We start from the raw sequence: 21,548 nt of genomic DNA, 5'->3' as shown, positions 1-21,548 counted from the left end.
AGCCATTAAGACGGAGGCCCAATTTTGTGATCGGCCCAACCCCCGATAAGCCCGCAACGCAGTAACGCGGAGGTGTAAAGTGTAAACGAGCATAAAATCCCGCGAGCCCAAGCCGCCCTAGCGCGCGTGTCCGCGGAGGCCACACCTCCTCCTCTTTCCCCTTCTTCCACCTCACGCCACCCGCGCCGCCTCCGCCTCCGCCTCCCCCTCCCAGCCCACCCTAGCCGCGCCGCCGCCTCCCCGATGAGGGGCCGCGGCAACCCCCAGATGCCGCCGCACGGCTACGACCCGCGCGCCGCCGCCTTCGCCGCCGCGTGGCATGGCGCCGCCTCGGCCTCCGACTCCGCCGCCGCGGGGATGAACCCCTACCCCTTCGCCCCAAACTCCCAGTTCCCGCAGGACCCCTTCAACCTCATGCTCCCCCACCTCCTCCTCCAGAACCAGGCCGCCCTCGCCGCGGCTTTCCACCACCAGCAGCAATACCAGCATCAGCAGCAGCAGTACCAGCAGCCGCCTCTCCCCTTCGCCCAGAGCCCTGCCACCCCCAACGCCCAGCAACGCCCGCCCAACCCGTCGCCCCAGGCTCCCCGCGCCCCATCGCCCGCGTCGGCCCCGCCCCAGCAGCAGCAGCAGCCGGCCCCGCCGCGCAACCCCGCGGCGCTCGAGAGGGCGCAGGCGGCGGCGACGAAGGCGCGGGACGAGCTCACGCATGCGGGCCAGGGCGTCACCGGGTGGAAGGTGGCCCAGGCGGCGCTCGTGGCGCTCAAGGCGGACTCGTGGGGGTCCCTCGGCGTCCAGCTCCACGACGTGCCCCTCCTGCGCGAGCTCTTCGGTATCGAGGGCAAGGTCAGTATCGGCTGAGACCCCCGTAGCTCGCACTGTACGCGACCATGTGACCTCGCAAGCCTCGTACATGCTCTGTTTTGAATTTACAGTTATTTCATCTGCAATCACTCAAGCTGGGTTCGTTGATAAAAACGTCGTTAACCCTGCAAACTCTGCTTCTTCTGCGCTCCAGTTCATAATTAAGCTGCCATGTGTTGGTAAACTGACAGGGGGCGGCGCTGACGTGTGCTCTATGCCCTGCTTTTTTAGCTTTGGTATGCTTGTATAGGTCTTCGTCGCATGCCGGATATTGTGCAGTACTCTGTTCTGATTTCATTCGTAAACACACGTGGCGCTGAGATTGTTTGCCCTGTGTTTGGTGAAGTTGTGAGTATGTTCGCACAGTGCACCGCACCCAGGCTTGTGCACGCTTCCATGCCTGCTTTGTTAATTTCGTTACATGTTCTCATCCTGTCAGATAATTTGACCTGTGCTAAACTCCGCAGCACCTTCTGTTCTGCTAGTATCTAGAAACACAAGAGCAAGAAACAGGAAACCTAACTAATATGCTCCCTTGTAGCATAGTATTGTAATTCACTATGTCTCTTCTTGCAATAATTGAACCGTTGGGTAAATGATCAAAGTTAGTGTCATTTAATATTCCTGGGAAATAATTAGAGGCACTGAGGCATGGTGATGTCTGATATTATTTATCTAAAAAATCTTGAAGAATATTAGAACGGTTTAACTTAAACATCCTGTTGATCAACTGTAGTGAACTATTAGATATGACTACTTTGATGTTTTGCTCATGTTAAATTAAGCGCGAGAATGCTTCTTTTTGCTCATTAGACAGCGCTGCTTAAATGCTTGCTCATTTTTGTAGTAAATGCCGGAATGCTTCTTTTTCGCTCATTTTCTGCGACAGCATAAAGCTTGCAGAGCTCTTTCTAATGGTCAAATCATCACTAAGTATATTTCGGAGAACTGCACATGGTTATCTGCTGTTTTACTTTACATGGACTTGGTTTGTTGTTTGTCAGGTGAACACATTCATCCATTGTTATGTCGCAGCAAGAAAAATCGTATCTATTCATGACCTGGAGGTTGAGATATGCAAAAACGAGGGTATTGGTCAGTTCGAAGAGCTGGGGTTGGGGCCTTTTCTTCAGCACCCACTTGTTGCACATTATTTTTTTGTACCTGCTGATTTATCCAAGGTGCCTAAGCTTAGTAGCGAAGAGATTATCAGTTGCCTGCAGAAGTTTCTCGATAATTCTAAGGAGAAAGTCACAGCGGAAAGCTTCTTGGATTATCTCGCGGAACAAAAGTCAGTCTCTGGGAAGGAGAAACTCGGTGTGCGCGTACAGAGTTTGGGGTATGTACCTTCTCTTTTGAGCACGTACTTGTTCACTTTCCTTGTGTGCTCCAACGTTGGTACTGGTGTGTACTTTGAGATATAAATGACTTTCTTCAACCTTCTTGCTACTATTTTGTCTCATACTCTGCACCAGAATATTATAATTTTTCTGATTTTTTTGTGTAGGTTGCACATTTCCTTCCTCCGACAGGCCAGAAGAAATGAAGTTGCTGCAATTAAACATCTAGGCAAGACCAGTGGTTCTCGTGATAACACTTGTGGGAAGGATCTACCAAAACAGACAGACTTTCATTCGGGGAAGCAGGAGTTGGACAAGAGGTTCGATGATATAACTAGCCGTATAAAGCAATTACCAGGCATCAATAAACATATTCGTTTTAATTCAGCCGGTGATGAAGTTGATGACGTGGAGGATGCCGTGGAGGAGAGTGACAGCGAAGATAGCTGTTATATTGTTGACAGAAAGGATGTTGATAAAAGTGTCAGTGGCTGCCCATATCCTTCGACAGCAGAAGAAATTAAACGTCTTGGTTTGAAATCAGAACAGAGTAAAAAGCCAGCTATAGCGAGCAGCAAGGGAAATGTGAATGAAGTAAATGTCCATTCAAAAAAGAAAAGGAAACATGAGGAAAACGGGACTCCTAGCTCTTTGTGCAAACAGCCCAATAAGCGGCAACGGATTCAAATAAAAAATAAAGTAGTATTGCCTAATTGCTTCCTAAGTACAGGTAAGCTGGAGAAATTCATAACAACCTGGAAAGAAGCATGTCGTGAACATTCAGTTCAACAGGTATGCTTGCTAGCTGTTTACTTATGGTCAAATCCCTTTTCTCTGAATAGTAGTGAACTATAGTTACATTTATCAGAGTGGATTTTCAGCCCTCAAGTCTCATTGAGCTCGGAATCTGGGCTCTGCATATGCATAGTGATCTGTGCCTGCTTTCTCTCTTGCTTCAAATACGAACATAGATACCAACAGAATACATAGCATGTGGGTCTACTCGATTTAAAGGAAGCGGTCCAACGTTCCACCGAGGCACTGATTTCTCTCATGTTCCTCTTTTCTCCATCGATAAAAACAGTGCGGCACAGCTGCAGCGGTTTCGGCGATTCGATGGCGAGAGCTAGATTTGGGGTGGGGGAGACCCCCGCCAAATATACCCGCTAAGGTTGGGGTCGCCGTGGTCCATGCTGACGCATCTCAGCTCGGGAAAAGCCAGATCCCCACCTTACTGTGCTTGGCTCTGGCCATCCCTCCTCATGCTTGATCCAGCCTGGTATTTGGATTATTGGTGGATGTCCATATATGCCATGGAAACCTGCAAGACTGTGTCTTGTCTTCCTGCTGATTGTTGGTTTTTATTTGTGTTTTTCTCTCTCTGTCGATGGTTTACATGCATGATTTTTCTCTCTTGGTCAGACAGATTGAACCGATATTTTCTTCCAACTGTTTCTATCCTAGTGTTCAAATCTTGGTGGCACATGTTAATTCTATTTGTGCTTGGTCAGATCATGAGTCTTTTGGTGTTAAAAAGCAGTGCATATATTTTTGCTGGATGGACTGCAACTATTTTTTCCTTTACAATATGCTACTCACTCCATTCATAAATACTATAAGATGTTCTAACTTTTTTCTGAAGCGGATGTATATAGACACATTTTAGTGTGTTTGTTGATTTGTTCACTCATTTCAGTCTGTATGTAGTCATATTGAAATATCTAAAACATTTAATATTTGTGAACGGAAGGAGTAGCTGTTATTGCATCTGAGAATTCTTCTAGACATTCTGTGATGATGCTGTGCTGAATCGTGCAAAAATATTTGGTGATGAATTTCCATTTTAGGCCATCTTGGGATGGACCAGGCATTTTATTTGGCAAATTGTGATGATTTATTGAGTAATAATGACAAATCAAATTTAATCAAGTGCATTTCATGTTAGATTAGTGCAAATTTCTGCCATCTTGGGATGGACCAGGCATTTTATTTGGCAAATTGTGATGATTTATTGATTAATCATGACAAATCAAATTTAATCAAGTGCATTTCATGTTAGATTAGTGCCAATTTCTGCTAATAATCATGTATCAGTGTCTTTAGAATTAAAATTTACATCTCCTGTGTGATATTGAAACTTTGAAATAACATTGGGGTTGTTAATTGTAACCTTAATCACAAGTTCACAACTATTCAGACAATGAAATGAATGAAGAAAAAGGTACTGACCCCGGGGATGCTATCAACGGGAAGCATGCTAATCTCACTACTAATTATGCATCTGTTTAAAATAAAAAGTTGAATTTAGAAGGCGAAATATTATTCCATGGAAGGCGAAATATTGTTCCATGTGAGTGGTCAGCTTTTGTGTCAGAGATGAATTTACAGAAATGGGAAAGCTCAAATACACCAGAAATACAGCCCCAGATACGTGGATTGCACCGATCTTTATGACCAGCAGCCTATATAACAGGCTCACCATCGCTTCGCTTTTTTGCATCTATCTGTACTTAACTATAAGAAGCGCTTGCATTTGTAATCTTGTACTCCCTCCATTGACAAATCTAAGATGTTTTGGATATTTCAGTACGGACTACATACGGACTGAAATACATAAACAAACACACTAAAACATGTCTATATACATCCAATTCAGAAAAAGTTAGAACATCTTGTATTTGTGAACGGAGGGAGTACTTGTTAGCCCCCCACTCCCTAGTTTCTATCATTTTTTTCTGATATTTTTCTTACTCTTTTGATGTTTTCTGCACCACCATGGTCATCAGGTTTCATTTTAACTCTAAAATTCGAAGAATACGTGCAGCAGATTGTAGGTGTTTTCAGTATCAGTAGGGCCTTTTACTATTTCCAAATCTAATGTATTTTGCACTTCTCATTGATGCAGGTTTTGGAATTGGTAGCAAATTACTATACAGAAACACCAGAAGAAAAGAAGAAAATGATAAATTTCTTCTCGCAATACCCAGGCATTGGCTTCCTAAATGTTGCAGTGAGTTGGTTCCTTTTTCAACTAACTCTTACATTACAAGTGGATCTACTAAACCAGATATGTTGTTTGCAAAACGGCTTCAATCTTTTTAGTTGCTACACATAGAATGCACTTCAAAGTTAGGATAAGTTAGGCACGGTATCATAAATTTCCTGATGTGAGCCATTAGATCTGCAGGTGTAGCATATGTGGCTTGTACTTGTATGATGAGGTGTGAATGCATCCGGTGCACCAATTCTTATGGTGGGTGCGCCCAAGGTGAAAATACAAGCTAAAAGTCGTAAAAGAATTCTGAAAATAATTCAGCATGGAGAACAACATGTGTTTACCATGACACAAAAAATCACTCATTTGACCCACAGCTCGAGAAACTAATAAGGCAAATTATTTTATGAATTATTTCGAATTGGGCCCACTAGCACTATCAGTGCTAAATTTGTTTTTGTTTTTTGAGCTGTATTTCAAATTTGGACTTCACATTCTGTGACATTGTAGATGTGTATTGTCTATGTCTTAAAAAAATCAGATTTTTTCCTGTTAGTTTATGTTTCTAGCTTGGGTGTGCTGGATACATTCTCCAGAGGATAGCTGGTGTCCTGATTGGCAGCTTGCATTTCTTCCTTATTTTTCTGTATCTGTTGCTGAAAAGTTCTGGTAGCATTTTGTGATCATATTTAATGTCCTGTGTCATCTATATGCAGGTTAGATCTATGGCCTGTGGTCTGCTGGACAGTATTTATGATGCGATCAATGTCTTTAGTGAGAACAAATTGTCATCAAGTCCTATTCGTAACACCACAACAGAGGTTATGGAAATTGAGCCCCCGAGTAAAGAAAATACTAAATGCATTGTTGAAGGAGCCAATCAGCCTGGACTCAGTAATCTCCTCTCTCTCCCTCTCTCTTGTCTCAGTTGTTTCCACTCAATCAAATTCTGTGATATGGAACTGGAACCAACCTTTAACAGCTGCTGCACCACTTGACACAAAGAAATACCCCCTTATCATTTGTGTTTGTTCATGCAGATGTCCCAGCTGATGATGTCATCAGGAGAATTACTGAATATTTTGAGTCCAACAGTGGAGTGTCTAGAGCTGGGGCTTTTAAAGGGGAAAATTTTATGTTCCTGAAGACACTTCATGGTTGTGAAATATGGGCCGCTACTCAATTTTCTGCCAATCAATTTACTTCTCTTGGCCATGGGACTTTCCTTGAGTTTTTGGGAAAACATGGTGATCACTTCCCCCCTAAGTTGAGTAGTTTGCTGAAGCGGGGGAACTCTGATTCTTCGTCTCTGGAAGTTTCTGTACTGCGGCAACAAATTGAAGTTCTACTCTGCCAAGCAGAGGCTAACTGGCTAGAAGATGGTGACTTTTCAGGGGATAGTTTCCTTATGCTTCTCAAAAGGCAGTTCCCGACAATTAGTTTTGATATTACACAATTCAAATCTGGGGAAGGACTTAATTGTTCTATAGAGAGACAGAGAAGGAGCACACTCTCAAATAATGTCACTTTTTCTATCTCTCTGTTGGAGAAACGGTGGTCTGGAATGTCTGCAGGTGAGCATGATACTGTTGGTGGGCAGAGGAACAGTTCTGTTGAACAAACCTATTATTCTGAAACAGTTTCTTCACGAGAAGCAACTAACTGTTTACTTAAGGCTCCAATGTTGTCAGATCTGCTTCTTTGGTCACATTGGGATATGTTGTTTGCTCCTTCACTGGGTTCCTTCATACACTGGCTGCTGAATGCAGGTCCAGTTCAACAGCTAGCTTGCATCGTGACCACAGATGGTAGATTTATAAGAGTAGATCCATCAGCCACGGTTGACCAATTTTTAGAAGCCATCATTCGATGCTCACCATTTCAAGTGGCAGAGAAGCTGCTTTCATTGCTGCACATTTACAATGGTTCTATGAACACTCCAATTTCCTTACTGAAGTGTTATGCACAACGAGCAATAGGTATCATAATGAACAATAACAACGACCCAATGAACACTAGTTCTGAAGGTAAACCATTTGTGACTGGGGAATCCCATAGTCTAAGTGCTGAACAGCATGACAACTCTCCCCATTTTGTTGGCCATGTTCAAGAAAGCTCTCAGTTGTCTTCTGCAAGAACTGTCATGTCTGATATCTTAACAAACATTGACAGCACTGTTCATTTTGTTGCCAAATTTTTTCTTAATTGTCTTGGTCATCTGCCTTCTGAATTCCGGAGTCTTGCAGCAGATATACTATTATCCGGACTTCGAACAGTTACCAAAAATTGCTATTCAGTCATCTTACATGAAGCCACAGAAACTTGGCAGCTTTGCATGCTTCATGATGTTGGGTTGTCACTTGGAATTTCTGAGTGGGTCGAAGATTATCGTGAATTCTGTTTAGCTGAAGAAGTTGGTGCAAAGACAGAAACAAATTCTTCTTGTGGGCATACATCAGCTGCATCTGAAGGACCTACTCTTGAAAAATCTAACATGCTTATTCCTCATGATGTTGATATGGTGAATGACAGTACTAAATCATTTCCTGGTGAAAAGGATGAAGTCCTTTCTGTGAATAATAATAAAAACCAGAACATGTTAAATCCTGTTGGAGTCAAGGCAGAAACTGCATTGCATACAAACCAATCTTCCGTGGCGGGAGAAATGAATCTCGAGGAAGCAGCTCTAGTTATTGAGACTATACGGCGTGATGAGTTTGGTTTGGATCAGGCTCTAAGCTGCACCGAGAATAGTTTGTTGACGAAGCAGCATGCTCGACTTGGCCGAGCACTGCATTGTCTTTCACAAGAATTATACTCTCAGGATTCTCACCTACTTCTTGAGCTGGTAAGTTTCACTCTGTGCACTTGTTTTTTTTTTTGCTTGTTCGGTACGAAGATCAGTTTTTGCTGACATCTGTGTACTCTATTCAGGTACAGAATGCTGACGATAATACTTATCTTGAGGATGTTGAACCCACATTAGCATTCGTTCTTCAGGATAATGGTATTGTTGTTCTCAACAACGAGAGGGGCTTTTCTGCTGAGAACATTAGAGCTCTTTGTGATATTGGTAACTCAACAAAGAAAGGAGCCAATAGGGGTTATATTGGAAATAAGGGCATTGGATTTAAATCAGTATTTCGGGTAGGTATAATGGAATTATTTTCAATTATTACCACCATAAAGCCATAATGATTTTACTATTGCATGCTTTGCCATCTGTGATTTCGTGAATTTCTTTTTTTTATCAGTCATTCGATGCTTTGTTACTACTTCATCATCTTGTAGAAATTTCGAGTTATGTGGAAAATTATATTTTTGTTCTGTCTAATATGTCAGGTAACTGATGCTCCAGAGATCCATTCAAATGGTTTCCATGTGAAATTTGACATTACCGAAGGCCAGATTGGTTTTGTATTGCCAACTGCAGTTCCACCCTACAGTACCAGCTCTTTGAGTAAAATGTTATCTGTTGAAGATGACAAGGACGCTTGTTCACTCTGGAACACTTGCATTTTACTTCCCTTCAGATCTAAATTCAGGGATGGCGCTGGCATGTGCTCCATTGCATCCATGTTTTCAGATCTCCACCCATCTCTGCTTCTGTTCCTTCACCGACTAAATTGTATCAAGTTTAAGAATGTGCTGAATGACACACTGCTGGTTATGAGAAGGAAGGCTCTTGGTGATGGCATTGTGAGGATCTCACATGGGAATGAGATAATGAGTTGGTTGGTAGTCAGTAAGAAGTTACAGGGAACACTTGTACGCCATGATGTGCACACTACAGAGATAGCTCTGGCATTTACTTTGCAGGAGACTGAGAAAGGAGAGTATGAACCTTACTTGAAGCAACAGCCTGTGTTTGCTTTTCTACCTCTAAGGAACTATGGTCTTAAATTCATTCTTCAAGGGGATTTCGTTTTACCTTCTTCCAGAGAGGAAGTGGATGCAGATAATGCATGGAATCAGTGGTTGTTGTCTGAATTTCCCTCTTTGTTTGTCAGCGCACAAGAATCCTTTTGTTCCCTTCCCTGCTTCCAGAGGTGCCCTGGAAAGGCTGTTACAGCCTTCATGAGTTTTGTTCCTCTAGCAGGAGAAGTTCATGGATTCTTTTGCAAGCTACCTCACTTAATCCTTTCCAAGTTACGTCTGAACAGGTGCATGGTTTTAGAGGGTTCCAGTTTGCAATGGGTCTATCCATGCAACACACTAAGGGGTTGGGATGAACAGACTAAAATGCTGTTCTCTGATGGCTTACTTCATCAGCATCTCAGTCTTGGTTATCTGTCAAAAGATATCATCATACCTGATACATTATCAAGGGCCCTAGGTATTCACGATCATGGACCGAATGTTTTTATTGATATGGTATCATCAATTTGCCGAAGTGAGGGTTGCATTGAGTCACTGGGGATGGAATGGTTATGTGCTTGGTTTGTAAATCTTCATTTGGCGCTGTCACGTTCTTCTCAAAATATTCCCTCGACAACAAGTCTGGAAGGTGATCTTTTATGTGTTCTCAGGAAATTACCATGCATTCCGCTTTCAGATGGTTCATTTAGCTCTGTAGCAGATGGCCCTATATGGTTGCCTCATGATATTTTCAGTTCCACACCTGACTGCAAAGGTAGCATGAAGGATTTCCCAATTCTGTATGGTAACCTTCGATTTGTTAGTCCGTTGCTTTTCTCTGTGCCTTGTAAAAATAAATACCTTCTAGAAGAAATGAGAACACATGACCTGATGGATATTCTTCTGAAAATCGGGGTGCGAAAGTTGTCTGGACATGAAATTATCAAAAATCACATCCTAGCGTCCTTGCCAAATGGTAAAGATGCTAAGAAGGCTGATAAGATGATGATGATAGAGTATGTGAGTTTTATCATGCTTCATCTTCAGTCTCCATGTACAAGCTGTAATTTCGGGAAGGAAGAGATAATGTTAGAACTACGTAGTAGACCTATCTTACTTACAAACCATGGCTACAAGTGCTCAGCTGATGAACCAATTCACTTTAGTAAAGAATATGGAAATCCTGTGGACATAGGCAAGCTACTTCAGAATGTTGAAATCAGATGGATAGAACTTGATAGTGGTTACTTGATGAATCATGGTTCAGATTTGTTGCCATCTGTGCTAAAAGGTTGGAGGCAATTTTTTGAGGAGATGGGTGTGACTGATTTTGTGCATGTAATGAAAGTTGAGAAAAACATATCCCAAGTTGACTCTTTGATAGCAGGAAGAATTCTGCAAGGTGGTGTTCCTGGAACATCCTGTACAGTGTATGACTGGGAGTCACCAGAACTAGCTAACATTTTATCATCATTTTCTTCAAAAAATTGCCGAGAAAATTGCATATATCTTCTGGAGGTTCTTGACAGTTTCTGGGATGATCATTATAGTGCAAAAGCTTGGTGTCTCACAAGCGGGACCAGTTGTGATGAAAACAAGGCAGTTGAGTCATCCTTTATGAAATGTATCAGAAGCTTCAAATGGATAGCGTCAACTGTGGATTATGACCTTCATAATGCAATGGATTTGTTTTATGATTGTGAAAACGTGCGTTCCCTGCTTGGTGGTGTGGCCCCATACGCTGTACCTCAGGTTTGTAGTTTCTATTATTATCTAAGTGTTTTATTTATCCTTACCAACACGTACGGCCACTCACCTTGGAAACTTCATTTCTGTGGAACAGGTATCCAGCAGGTCACTAAGGAAGGATATCGGATTCAAAACAAATGTATCCCACAGTGATGCTTTGATGACCCTGAACTTATGGATGGCATCACAAGTTCCGTTCAGTGCAAGGTATTTCATAAAAAAATAAAGCTAATCTCCATGTTTAGATGCGAAGCAACCGTAAATATTGCTAGTCTAAACACTACCACGTTTCCATTTTGATCTACACATGTGGTTGCTTAAAATGTGGGTATGTGCTTAAGAAATAATATGAACATTTACAGATCAACCCCACTGCCATGTTGTTTATTTACCGCAAATTTTTCTTTTGTCAAGTAACTTCTAATGGCTGACCTACCCTTTTTTCAGTGTGGACCAGATGCGCAAATTCTATACCTTCATGTCAGAAGGTGCAGCTGATGCAAAGATTGACGTCAAACGGGAGTTTATCTCATGCTCATCTATATTTACACCATTACTCCGTGCTCGATCTAGTGAGGTTGTCCTTGGTAAATTTTTACCCCCAAAAGACCTCTATTGGCATGACCCAACAGGTTGTTCTGAAACAACAGAGGAATTTGTTTTGGTAAAAAATAGAATGTTCCCAAGAAGGATGCTGTGTTCAACCTATCCAAACCTTTGTGAATTCTTCACTGAGGCATGTGGTGTACCAAAAGTTCCAACAACACCCGATTATGTAGAAATGCTCTTACGGCTATCTAATGTTGCACTGCCTTCACAAGTAGCCCATCAGGTAAGTTTCTTTTGTGCATGGAGTACCTAAAGTTAATGTCTTTTATTTGTCACCGCCTCAACTGCTGGTTGTACGCCTTTAAAATATGATCTCCCGTTTCCACATTGTACATAGGTCTTCCGTGTATTTGTGAGATGGGCTACTGATATCCATTCTGTGAGTGACAAGAAGAACGATCTAGTTTACTTGAAAGATTCTCTTCAGAAGTTAGAGACAATGATATTGCCAACCCTGGTTGATAAATGGGTCTCTCTCCATCCATCTTTTGGCCTCGTTTGCTGGTCAGATGATGATGAGTTGAAACAACACTTTAGGAACTGTATTGATGTCGACTTCATACAATTTGGTGAACTTTCTGCCGAGGACAAGCAAATTCTGTATGGAAGAGTTGCTGCATTGATGAAAAGCCTAGGTATCCCCGCGCTATCCAAGGTAATGTATTTCTTGTTTTATGGTATCTTTATTGACTTCTTTCCTACATTCAGCAAAGTCTTCACTGGAAAGGTTGTATGTAATTCTTCATTTAGCTGCAAAGTTGTGCAAAGTAAATATTGGTTAGAAGACTAGTAAAGTTTGCTATGTGCTATTGGCCTAATTTAGAGCATCTCCAACAGCCGCGCTACGCGTCGCGCCCAAAAAAGGCGTTTGCCGCGCGCGCTTCGGCAGGTTTAGCGCGGGGATAGGCGCTGGCTCCAACAGCCGCGCTATAATGCAGCGCGCGCGCGCCGTTCCAGCAGTGCCCAAAAATGCAACGCGCGCACAACATTTTTTTACAGTAGATTGCATAAAATAAAAATGATATAAAATTATTTTACATATATTGCAACTAGATAGGTAGTTCGAAAACATAGATAGATAGTTCGGTGCTAGATAGTTTGAAAACAAAAAAACTAATCCTAGTCGCTCCAGTCATCTGCACCATCATCATCGTCGTTGGTGTCGTCAGAGGTTGACAGCCAGATGTCAAACCAACGCTCATCTTCTTCAGTGAAGAAGGACCTCCCGCCTGCATTGACGAGGTCGGCCTGCGCACAAGCCAATGCCTTCCGACGACGCCTGTCCAACCGCTCCTCGCGGCGCCGGCGCGTGTCCTCCTTGCAGCGCCGTTTCCAATAGTCCTGCTCGTAGGCGACGTCCTACGGGTCCTGCTCGTAGGCGACGTCCTCCGGGTGGCGCCGGCGCCACTCCTCCATGACCCGCTCGTCCTCCTAGGCGACGAGGAGGCGGCGCTGCAGCGTAGTGTGCTCCGCACGGTCTTGTGCGGAGTTTAGACGAGGCGGCGGGGCGAGGTCTAACGCCTGCTGGAGCGTGTGGACGTCCGGGAAATTCATTTGGAGGCGCGGCCTGCCTAGGCGCCACGCCGCCGCGTCGAACGCGCGGGCGGCCTCGTGCGCCGTGTCGTAGGTTCCGAGGCTCAGCCGGAGATCGCCGGAGCGTATCTCGGCGTAGAACCCGCCGTTCAGGCGCTGGCGGACGCCGCGGTAGCCCGACGCAGAACGGCGGCGCGGCGGCATGGTGGCGCGTCGGCGGCGGCGGCGGCGCGAGAGGCAGAGGAAGAGAGAGCGCGCTGGGGCAGCGGGGCGAGAGGCAGAGGGAGAGAGAACGCGCTGGGGCGGCGGGGCGAGAGGCAGAGGGAGAGAGAACGCGCGCGGCGATGGCGCGAGGAAGCGGCAGCGCGCTGCCTTTTATGGGCGCGCGGGACGCACCGCCTTTTCGCGCGCGCGCGCAAGCGGTTCCCGCGCGCGCGGTTTTCCCGCCGCCGCTGGAGCGCGCCAATCTGTCCCGCGCGCGGTAAAATGCAGGTTTAGCGCGCGCGCCTTTTTGCGCCGCTGTTGGAGATGCTCTTAGATGCAAGCTCATGCTCCATGTTCAGTATCCATCTGGAGCAGTGCTTGGCTGTGTTTGCAGAAACATAAATCTTGTATTTTGGTTATTTGTTTCGGTGCATATCTCACATCTTGAGTAATGATTGAAAATACAAACATGACAAAAATATGTAACGAATAAATTATGAACATCGCCCGCGGCCGCCTCTGAACTTCAGTCCCCGGCGAGGACGATCTGCGGCTTCTCCTGCGGTCACTGCTACGCCGCCCAGGACCGAGAGGCGAGCCCAAGTCCAGATTCTGCGTACCCTCGGCATAGTCGACATCAACCAGCACATCTCCGCGGCCGAGATGAAGGCCTACGACGACCTGTTCGCTGCACCGATCCGGCTACCCGTGCCGCAGGCTATGGCCTCCCTCGTGGACAGGGTGATCCCAGAATGCCTGTCTGCTGCACCAAACGCTGCTGCCTGCGTGCGCTAGCGTCGTCGCTCCTCTACCGTCGACCCCATGCTCATGGATCACGACTTGAAAATCGTTGTATGGAATGTTAGAGGCCTTAACTCGCGCGCTCGGCGCTGCACTATCCGCTCGCTGCTCTGTAACACTCGTGCGGCCATTGTATGCCTCCAAGAAACAAAGATGGCCTTGATCTCGTCGTCTGTTGTGTTGGATACGTTGGGGTCTGAATTTGATGGGTCCACCTATCTCCCGGCTGATGGCACGCGTGGCGGCATCCTTCTCGCTTGGAACACCAGGGTCGTCACGATCTCCGACCTCCAGTTCACACAGCATGCAGTGACCGCGAAGGTGTGCGTGCCCGGTGGCAACCCCTGGTGGCTCACCACGGTTTATGGACCCCAGAGTGACCAGGACAAACTGGCGTTCCTGCAGGAGCTGCGCGACACACGCGCCACCAGCCCAGGACCATGGATGTTGTGCGCGGATTTTAACTTGATATGCCACGCCTCGGACAAAACCACGGGCAACGTGAACCATCGCATGATGGGCAGATTCCGCTGCGTGATCAACGACCTCGCCCTTAAGGAGGTGTACCTCAACGGGCGCCGCTTCACGTGGTCCAATGAGCAGTCGCCTCCTATGCTCATGCGCCTTGACAGAGTGCTCTGCACCGCGGACTGGGAGGATGGCCATGGCGAGTGCCACCTTCGCTGCCTGGCATCCGTCGTCTCCGACCACTGTCCCCTGCTCCTGGATTGCTCGCCCATGCCCACGGCTCATCGGCGCTTCCACTTTGAGGAGTTCTGGATGCGCTTAGACGGGTTTCATGACACGGTGGCTGCAACCTGGAGCTCGGTGTCGGACACTGACCCCTTCAGGCGGCTTGTCGGGCGCTTGCAGGCCACGGGCCGCGCCCTCATGAGCTGGAGCGCCAAATCCACGGGCAACATCAGGGACAAGCTCGCCGTCTCCCGCGAACTCATCCTGCGCTTTGATCAGGCCATGGAGACGCGCACACTCACGCCCCCGGAAGACTGGCTGCGTAAGCAGCTCAAGATGTCCTACCTGGGCTTGGCCTCGCTTGAGCGCACGATCGCCCGACATCGTGCCCGCCTCGCCTCGCTCAAGGACGGCAACGCGAACACGAGCTTCTTCCATCGGCAATGCACCTACCGTCGTCAGAAGAACCGTGTGCACAACCTGCTTGTGGATGGGCAGACCTTAGTAGAGCACGACGAGATGGCCCTGGCAGCATATGATCACTTTGACGGGCTGCTCGACACCGCGACCGACCGAGCACACACGCTAGACCTCGAGCACCTCATTGAGCCTGCTGACCTAACGAGCCTCGAGGCGCCTTTCAGCCTAGAGGAGATTTGGGAGGCTGTGAGGCGCATGCCCGCACACAAGGCGCCAGGACCGGATGGCTTCACCGCGGAGTTCCTGCGCGCTTGCTGGACCATCATCAAGCACGACATTCTTGAGGTTTTCGAGCTGCTATACGCTCTGCGAGGGCGTGGATTCCACAGGCTCAATCAAGCGCTGCTCACCTTACTGCCGAAGCGCGCCGACGCCCACAGGCTGAATGACTATCGGCCGATCTGCTTGATACATATCGTGGCGAAGCTCTTCGCTAAGGTGCTATCCTTGCGCTTAGCCCCGAAGCTTGATTCCCTGGTGAGCCGATATCAGAATGCATTCATTGCCGGGCGCACCCTCCACGACAACTTCATCCTAGTCCGGCAATCTCTAAGGCTGCTGCACCAATTGGGAGCTCCGAGAATCATGCTCAAGCTCGACCTCACCCGGGCTTTCGACTCCATATCTTGGCCCTTCCTCTTCGAGATCCTGCGCCAATATGGGTTCGGAGCAAGGTTCCGGGAGTGGTTGGCCATTCTGCTCTCCTCGGCCAGCACCCGGGTCCTTCTCAACGGAGTGCCTGGGCCCCTGATATGGCACCGCCGCGGGCTGCGCCAAGGTGACTCGACGTCTCCGCAGCTATTCGTCCTGACCGTCGACACCCTCAGTCGCCTCATGCAATGAGTGCTCCAGACCGGCATCCTCCGGAGCCTCCACCCCCGTCGAGAGGTGTCGGCCATCTCGCTATACGCTGATGATGTGATGCTGTTCTGTCACGCCACGGCCAGCGAGGTCAGGGCCGTGAAGGGCATCCTAGGAGTCTTTGGTGCCGCCTCTGGCCTACACGTGAACTACGGGAAGAGCTCTGCCACGGCACTGCATGGGGACGCGACGACTGCCACAGTGTTGGAGACCCTGGGTTGCCAGACGGCGGACCTGCCAATCTCATACCTGGGCATCCCCCTCTCCACACGCCGCCTCTCCGCGGCCCAGATGCAACCACTCGTCGACAAGGTGGCAAGCCGCCTCCCGACGTGGAAGGTGTGGCTCATGAACAAAGCTGGGCGACTGGTGCTCGTCAAATCGGTGCTAAGCGCCATTCCCACGCACCAAATGCTCGCCCTCGCCCCCCCGAAAAAAACCCTGAAGCAGCTCGAGAAGATTCAGCGCGGGTTCCTCTGGGCAGGACGCCAGGCAGCCCACGGAGGACACTGCCACGTGAACTGGTGCCGGGTATGCCGTCCGATCGAGTTTGGTGGCCTGGGAGTCCGAGACCTCGAGCGCACGGGGCTCGCCCTTCGGCTCAGATGGTTATGGCTCTCGCGGACGGACACTGGTCGCGCTTGGCATGGCCTGGACATGCAGTTCACCCCCGAGGAGCATGGCCTTTTCCACGCCTCCACCACTATGCAGCTCGGGGATGGCACCACAACGCTCTTCTGGGAGGACCGATGGCTTCTCGGCCTCTCCATCCACGAGCACGCGCCCGCGCTGTACATGTGCATCCCCAAGAGTCGCAGGAATTCCCGGACGGTGGCGGATGGCGTTCACGGCAATGCTTGGGCGCGGGACATCCGCGGCACCCTTGGCCTCCAGGAGATTGGGCAGTACCTCCAACTCTGGATGCTGGTGTCTCGCGCCACCCTCTCCTATGAGCCAGACAAGCTGATCTGGAAATGGACGGCCAACGGCAGCTACACAGCTAGGTCCTGCTACCAGGCCACCTTCCACGGATCTATCACTTGTCGCTCTTGGAAGCTGATATGGAAGAGCTGGGCCCCGCCGAAGGTCAGATTCTTCCACTGGCTCGCCAGCCAGGACCCCTGTTGGACTGCGGAGCGCCTCGCCCGCCATGGCCTCACTCACCCCCTCGGTGCCTCTTATGTGATCAAGAGCCGGAATCCATGCAACACCTGCTGCTCGCATGCCCATTCGCGAGGCAGACCTGGCACGGCATCATGTCCTGGCTGCGTCTCCCGTCTCCGGTGCCTGACCAGGACGCCACGCTCCACGACTGGTGGCTGCGGGCTCGCGATGCTACCCCCTGCTCCGCAAAGCGTTGGCCTCCGTAGCGCTCCTGGTCCCTTGGATGATCTGGAAGCATAGAAATGCGTGTGTATTCGACCATGTAACCCCATCCTTAGTCGAGCTAGACGCTGCGATCAAGGACGAGTCCAGGAATTGGGCTAAGGCAGGAGCCAAAGGGCTTAGAGTCACCCTGCCATCCTCCTGGGACGTCCATTGATTCACTTGTAACACCGATGTACTGGCCTCTTAGGAGGATGTTCCCCCCCCCCCCCCTTTTCAATGCAATGAAACGCAAAGGCTTTTTGCGTTTTCTCGATTTTTTTTTTAATGAACATACAGGATGTAGTTTGCACCAAAATGCTGCTGCACACTGCACACTACGCTGTACTCATCAGTCTTCAAAATTGACTGCAAGGGTCACATTATGACTTCACTCATATCTGCTGGTAACAGGCTAGCAGCATTTGAAGGTTATATGTTGTAAATTGTAACATACTTGATATTGGACATGGCATATTTTTAAGTATATACTTTATTTACCAATTCCGCAACTGCACCAGCTGCATATGAAGTTTAGATTCTTTTTTCATAACCTTGGCTTATGGAGTAGTATATCCTGAACTTTTGTCCATCTTAAGTATCGTTCTCATGCACCTTTGTTGCTTTTGTATAGGTTGTGCATCGTGAAGCAATATTCTATGGTACGTCTGACAACAAGGAGAAGGCTACTTTACTTTGTGGACTGTTACCATATATGCAACGTTACATCTATAAGATGCATAGAGATGCATATATCAACTTTCAGCAAAATGAGATCATGAAGCTTAGCAATCTTCAAATTATTGTTGTTGAAAAGTTGTTCCACAAGTATATGCTTAAAGGACATGAGAGTTCTTCTAAGAAAAGATTCAAATGCCATTGTCTTCTGCAGGTTAGTATCTTTCTGTTCTGCCTTTATGGTAACTAGTGTGAGTGATTACCTCCTTGCAAATCTCTTGTTCCCCAATATTAACTGCATATTTGTTAGGTAATTATGATGCTATTGTTTGCTTAGTTAGATGGTTTATTCTCAGGCCCCTCTCCTATAACACCATTGGAGAATATAGTGATGTGCCACTGGATATACTGATGTACTTCTGCATCCAAATAATGCTATAACTGGCATTTTCCAACTTTGGTTGCTAACTATACCTGATAAATAGTTAAATTAAATGTAATGTGCTGCCATTATGTATCAACCATCTTATATTTTGTCGACTTCATTCAAAATTAAGCCCCATAAAACTATATATGTGACCGAGGCATTGCTTGAATGCTTGACGCACTTGATGATTAAGGCTTGCTCTGTTATGTCATCTGCCATGAGCTTTAAAGTTCATTTGATTTGATCTGTTATTTATTTTCAGGGAAATATTCTGTATGCTACGCAAGAAGCTGATTCCCATTCATTGTTTCTGGAAATTTCTAGAGTTTTCTTTGATGGATCCCCTGATCTGCACTTTGCGAATTTTCTGCACATGGTCAAAACCATGGCAGAATCTGGCACCTCAGCAGAACAGGTTGAGTCTTTTATCGTTAATAATCAGAATGTGCCTGCGTTGCCTGAAGAGGAAGCAGTTTGGTCCTTTTCTTCCTCGTTTGTGCCAGAATTTGTACTCGACCGAGATGTTAATTCCAAACCGGTTGAAAGCTCATCTGCCTGTGTTCTCAATATTCACAAACATCAGAGGTCAGATGGAACTGTTTCAAGCTGGCCACCTAATAATTGGAGAACAGCTCCTGATTTTAGAACATCTCGCATGAGTCAGCGTGGACCCCTGCAAGATACAAAGGTGAATGATGTTGAGTGCACAAATACAAAAGATAATTGGTTTCCTGGATCCCTACAAGATACAGAGGTGAATGATGTTGAGCTGACAAACACAGAAGATAATTGGTTTCCTGTTCAGCTCGATGAGGATTGGGTTATAGAAGAGGATACGAGTCTAGAAAGCAACTTACAAACAGAAAGCACAGTGGCAACATTGGACCAGCCTCAGATGTTGATGTCCATTAACTCCGAGAGTGCACCTGCTTATTTGGACTTGGGGACCAGTTCACCTAGCGAGGTTGTTGAGACCGAAATGCTCAATGCTTCAGAACGCAGGGATAGGATCCGCGCAGCACAGCTACTAAGAACTGGCAGGGTTGGTGAAGGTGTAGCATACAAACATTTTGTTAAGCGGCTAGGGACCCAGAATGTCAGGTGGGTGAATGCAGACACCGAAACCGGACTGCCCTATGATATTATCATCACCCGTGGGGATAATCGGATAGAGTATGTCGAGGTGAAGGCAACCACAACTTCAAACAAAGACTGGTTCTACATTACAGCAAGGGAATGGCAGTTTGCATTGGAAAAAGGGGACGATTTTAGCATCGCCCGTGTCATGGTGTCGGGCGAAAAGATGGCAAATATCAAAATGTTGAAAAACCCGCACAAACTTTGTCAGAAGAAAATGTTGCATCTTGCTCTGTTGATGGCCCGCCGGCAGTGAAGCAAGCATGGACGGACTATCTGCATGAGATTGAACTGATTGCGGGTACTTGTCGGCGGTAATCACTGAGATCTCCATCTCCGCTGAACCCTTAATAGGAGAGACAAGCTGAGTTGGCTGCTCCGACCTGTCAGTCCATGATGCCTCTCTTCTGTGTGGAGAATGAGATGAGATGAGTCGAGGTTGCGAGATTATGAGGCAGCTCCAGATCCCTGTGTGCATGTAGTGATGTCTCTGCTTTCTGAGGCAATGATCTTGGTGATGGGTCTCTGGATCCGTGTTACACATGACATCGTCGTCTCTGTGCCTGGAGCCTCTGCTCCACTGACTTGTAAACGGTTGTAATAGTGGCTACATAACCATAACTGTTGGTTTGTTTGATTGGTTACAACGAAACTGTATTTGATCATAACAATAGTCAAGAATTGAAACACCATTGCAATAGTAAAGAAGTTAAACATCGCTGATTCCATGTCTTGTCTGTTTTGTATACGTTTTTTCACTATTAACATATGAGTATGCTGGCGAGTAATAGCTTCATGCGATGACGTTGACACTTGATCACTCGGTTGCTGCGTTGAACCAAACCAACCTACAGGCCGGATGCTAGCCCATGCCGGTGGATTTATTTTGAGAATATCACTTTGTCGAGGTTGAGCGATTTATTTCGAGAATATCACTTTGCCGAGGTTGAGCACAAACTGCCTGGTTAACGTATCTACTACAGCGGTGATCGGCCGAGTTGAGGGTGGCTGTGGCGATGATGCTGAAGACCGACCAATGACAATATTGAGATTGAGCTGTTGATGATGCGGCCTGGCACGGCAACATAGGTGCGGTCGAGGACTGCGTTTAACGTAGTTACTCGTACCTTACCACAGTGACGGGCTTGGCCCATTAAGCTTATGTAACAACGACCGGTCGAGTCAGAGTTGGAGAAGATGTAGTTGGCTGTGGCGACGGTGGCAGAGAACGAGCGATGACAATACCGAGATTGGGTTGTTGATGATGCGGCTTGGCACGACAACATAGATGTGGCTGAGGACAAGATGGAGCTAGAATAGTCAACAATGTTGCTCGTCGTGGCGGCACATGCAACATCAACAAAGAAACTTTGGTGGGGGTTAGGGTGGAGTGGGGAGGGGAGGGGAGCCTCCATCAAAAAAGGGATTTTTGATGTACGGTTGGGATGACAGGCAATGACGGACTTAGGCATGGGTTAGGCCCCAGGCGAACTGGGTCAAGGCCCACACAACCTTCGTCGACTGTAGCATTTAATGTAGCTATAGTACACCATACGAAGGGGATGTGCCTCACGCTCCACGCGTCGCCCTGTCTGCCTGGGGCTTGAATCCGCCCTTGGTGACATGGACTCAATAAGGGAAGGGGCGGCGAGGCAACAACCATGGGCGTGGGTGCCAGGAGAAGATAGTAGGGGCCCTTACAACGATGCTCATGCATGCTGGGTAGCCCACTGAATCCCTTGTGGGATCGATGCAATAAGCGGCGTAGGAACTCCTGCATTTGAGTGTTTTCAACCTCAAGGTGAGATTTGACCTGTTATTCTAGCTCGATCTTCTGTGACAGCCCACCTTTAGTAGCAGTAGCCTTTCGGTCATGCATGTGACATACATGAAATAGAGAGTTTGAACCTTGTGGTTCAGCTCGAGAGAACTAATCTAGAGAATGGCAAATCAC

The 21,548-nt window shown here is 47.2% G+C and overlaps 1 protein-coding gene across 1 annotated transcript; it reads left to right on the top strand.

The window, feature by feature from the left end:
- The first annotated feature begins 243 nt into the window (after positions 1-243).
- LOC123397262 (protein NO VEIN) lies at positions 244-20,320 on the top strand. The gene is made up of 13 exons (XM_045091881.1): positions 244-846; positions 1,869-2,203; positions 2,372-2,996; positions 5,110-5,214; positions 5,916-6,093; positions 6,240-8,047; positions 8,134-8,346; positions 8,542-10,809; positions 10,901-11,013; positions 11,254-11,638; positions 11,753-12,070; positions 17,987-18,244; positions 18,720-20,320. Exons 1-13 carry the CDS (start codon positions 244-246, stop codon positions 19,848-19,850), a joined length of 8,340 nt encoding a protein of 2,779 aa, XP_044947816.1. The 3' UTR covers positions 19,851-20,320.
- Positions 20,321-21,548: the final 1,228 nt, after the last annotated feature.

The sequence above is a fragment of the Hordeum vulgare genome, chromosome 5H, assembly GCF_904849725.1.
Source record: "Hordeum vulgare subsp. vulgare chromosome 5H, MorexV3_pseudomolecules_assembly, whole genome shotgun sequence".
NCBI lineage: Eukaryota > Viridiplantae > Streptophyta > Magnoliopsida > Poales > Poaceae > Hordeum > Hordeum vulgare.
Note: the sequence above shows the minus strand (reverse complement) of the source record. Positions and strands in the feature narration are given on the sequence as shown.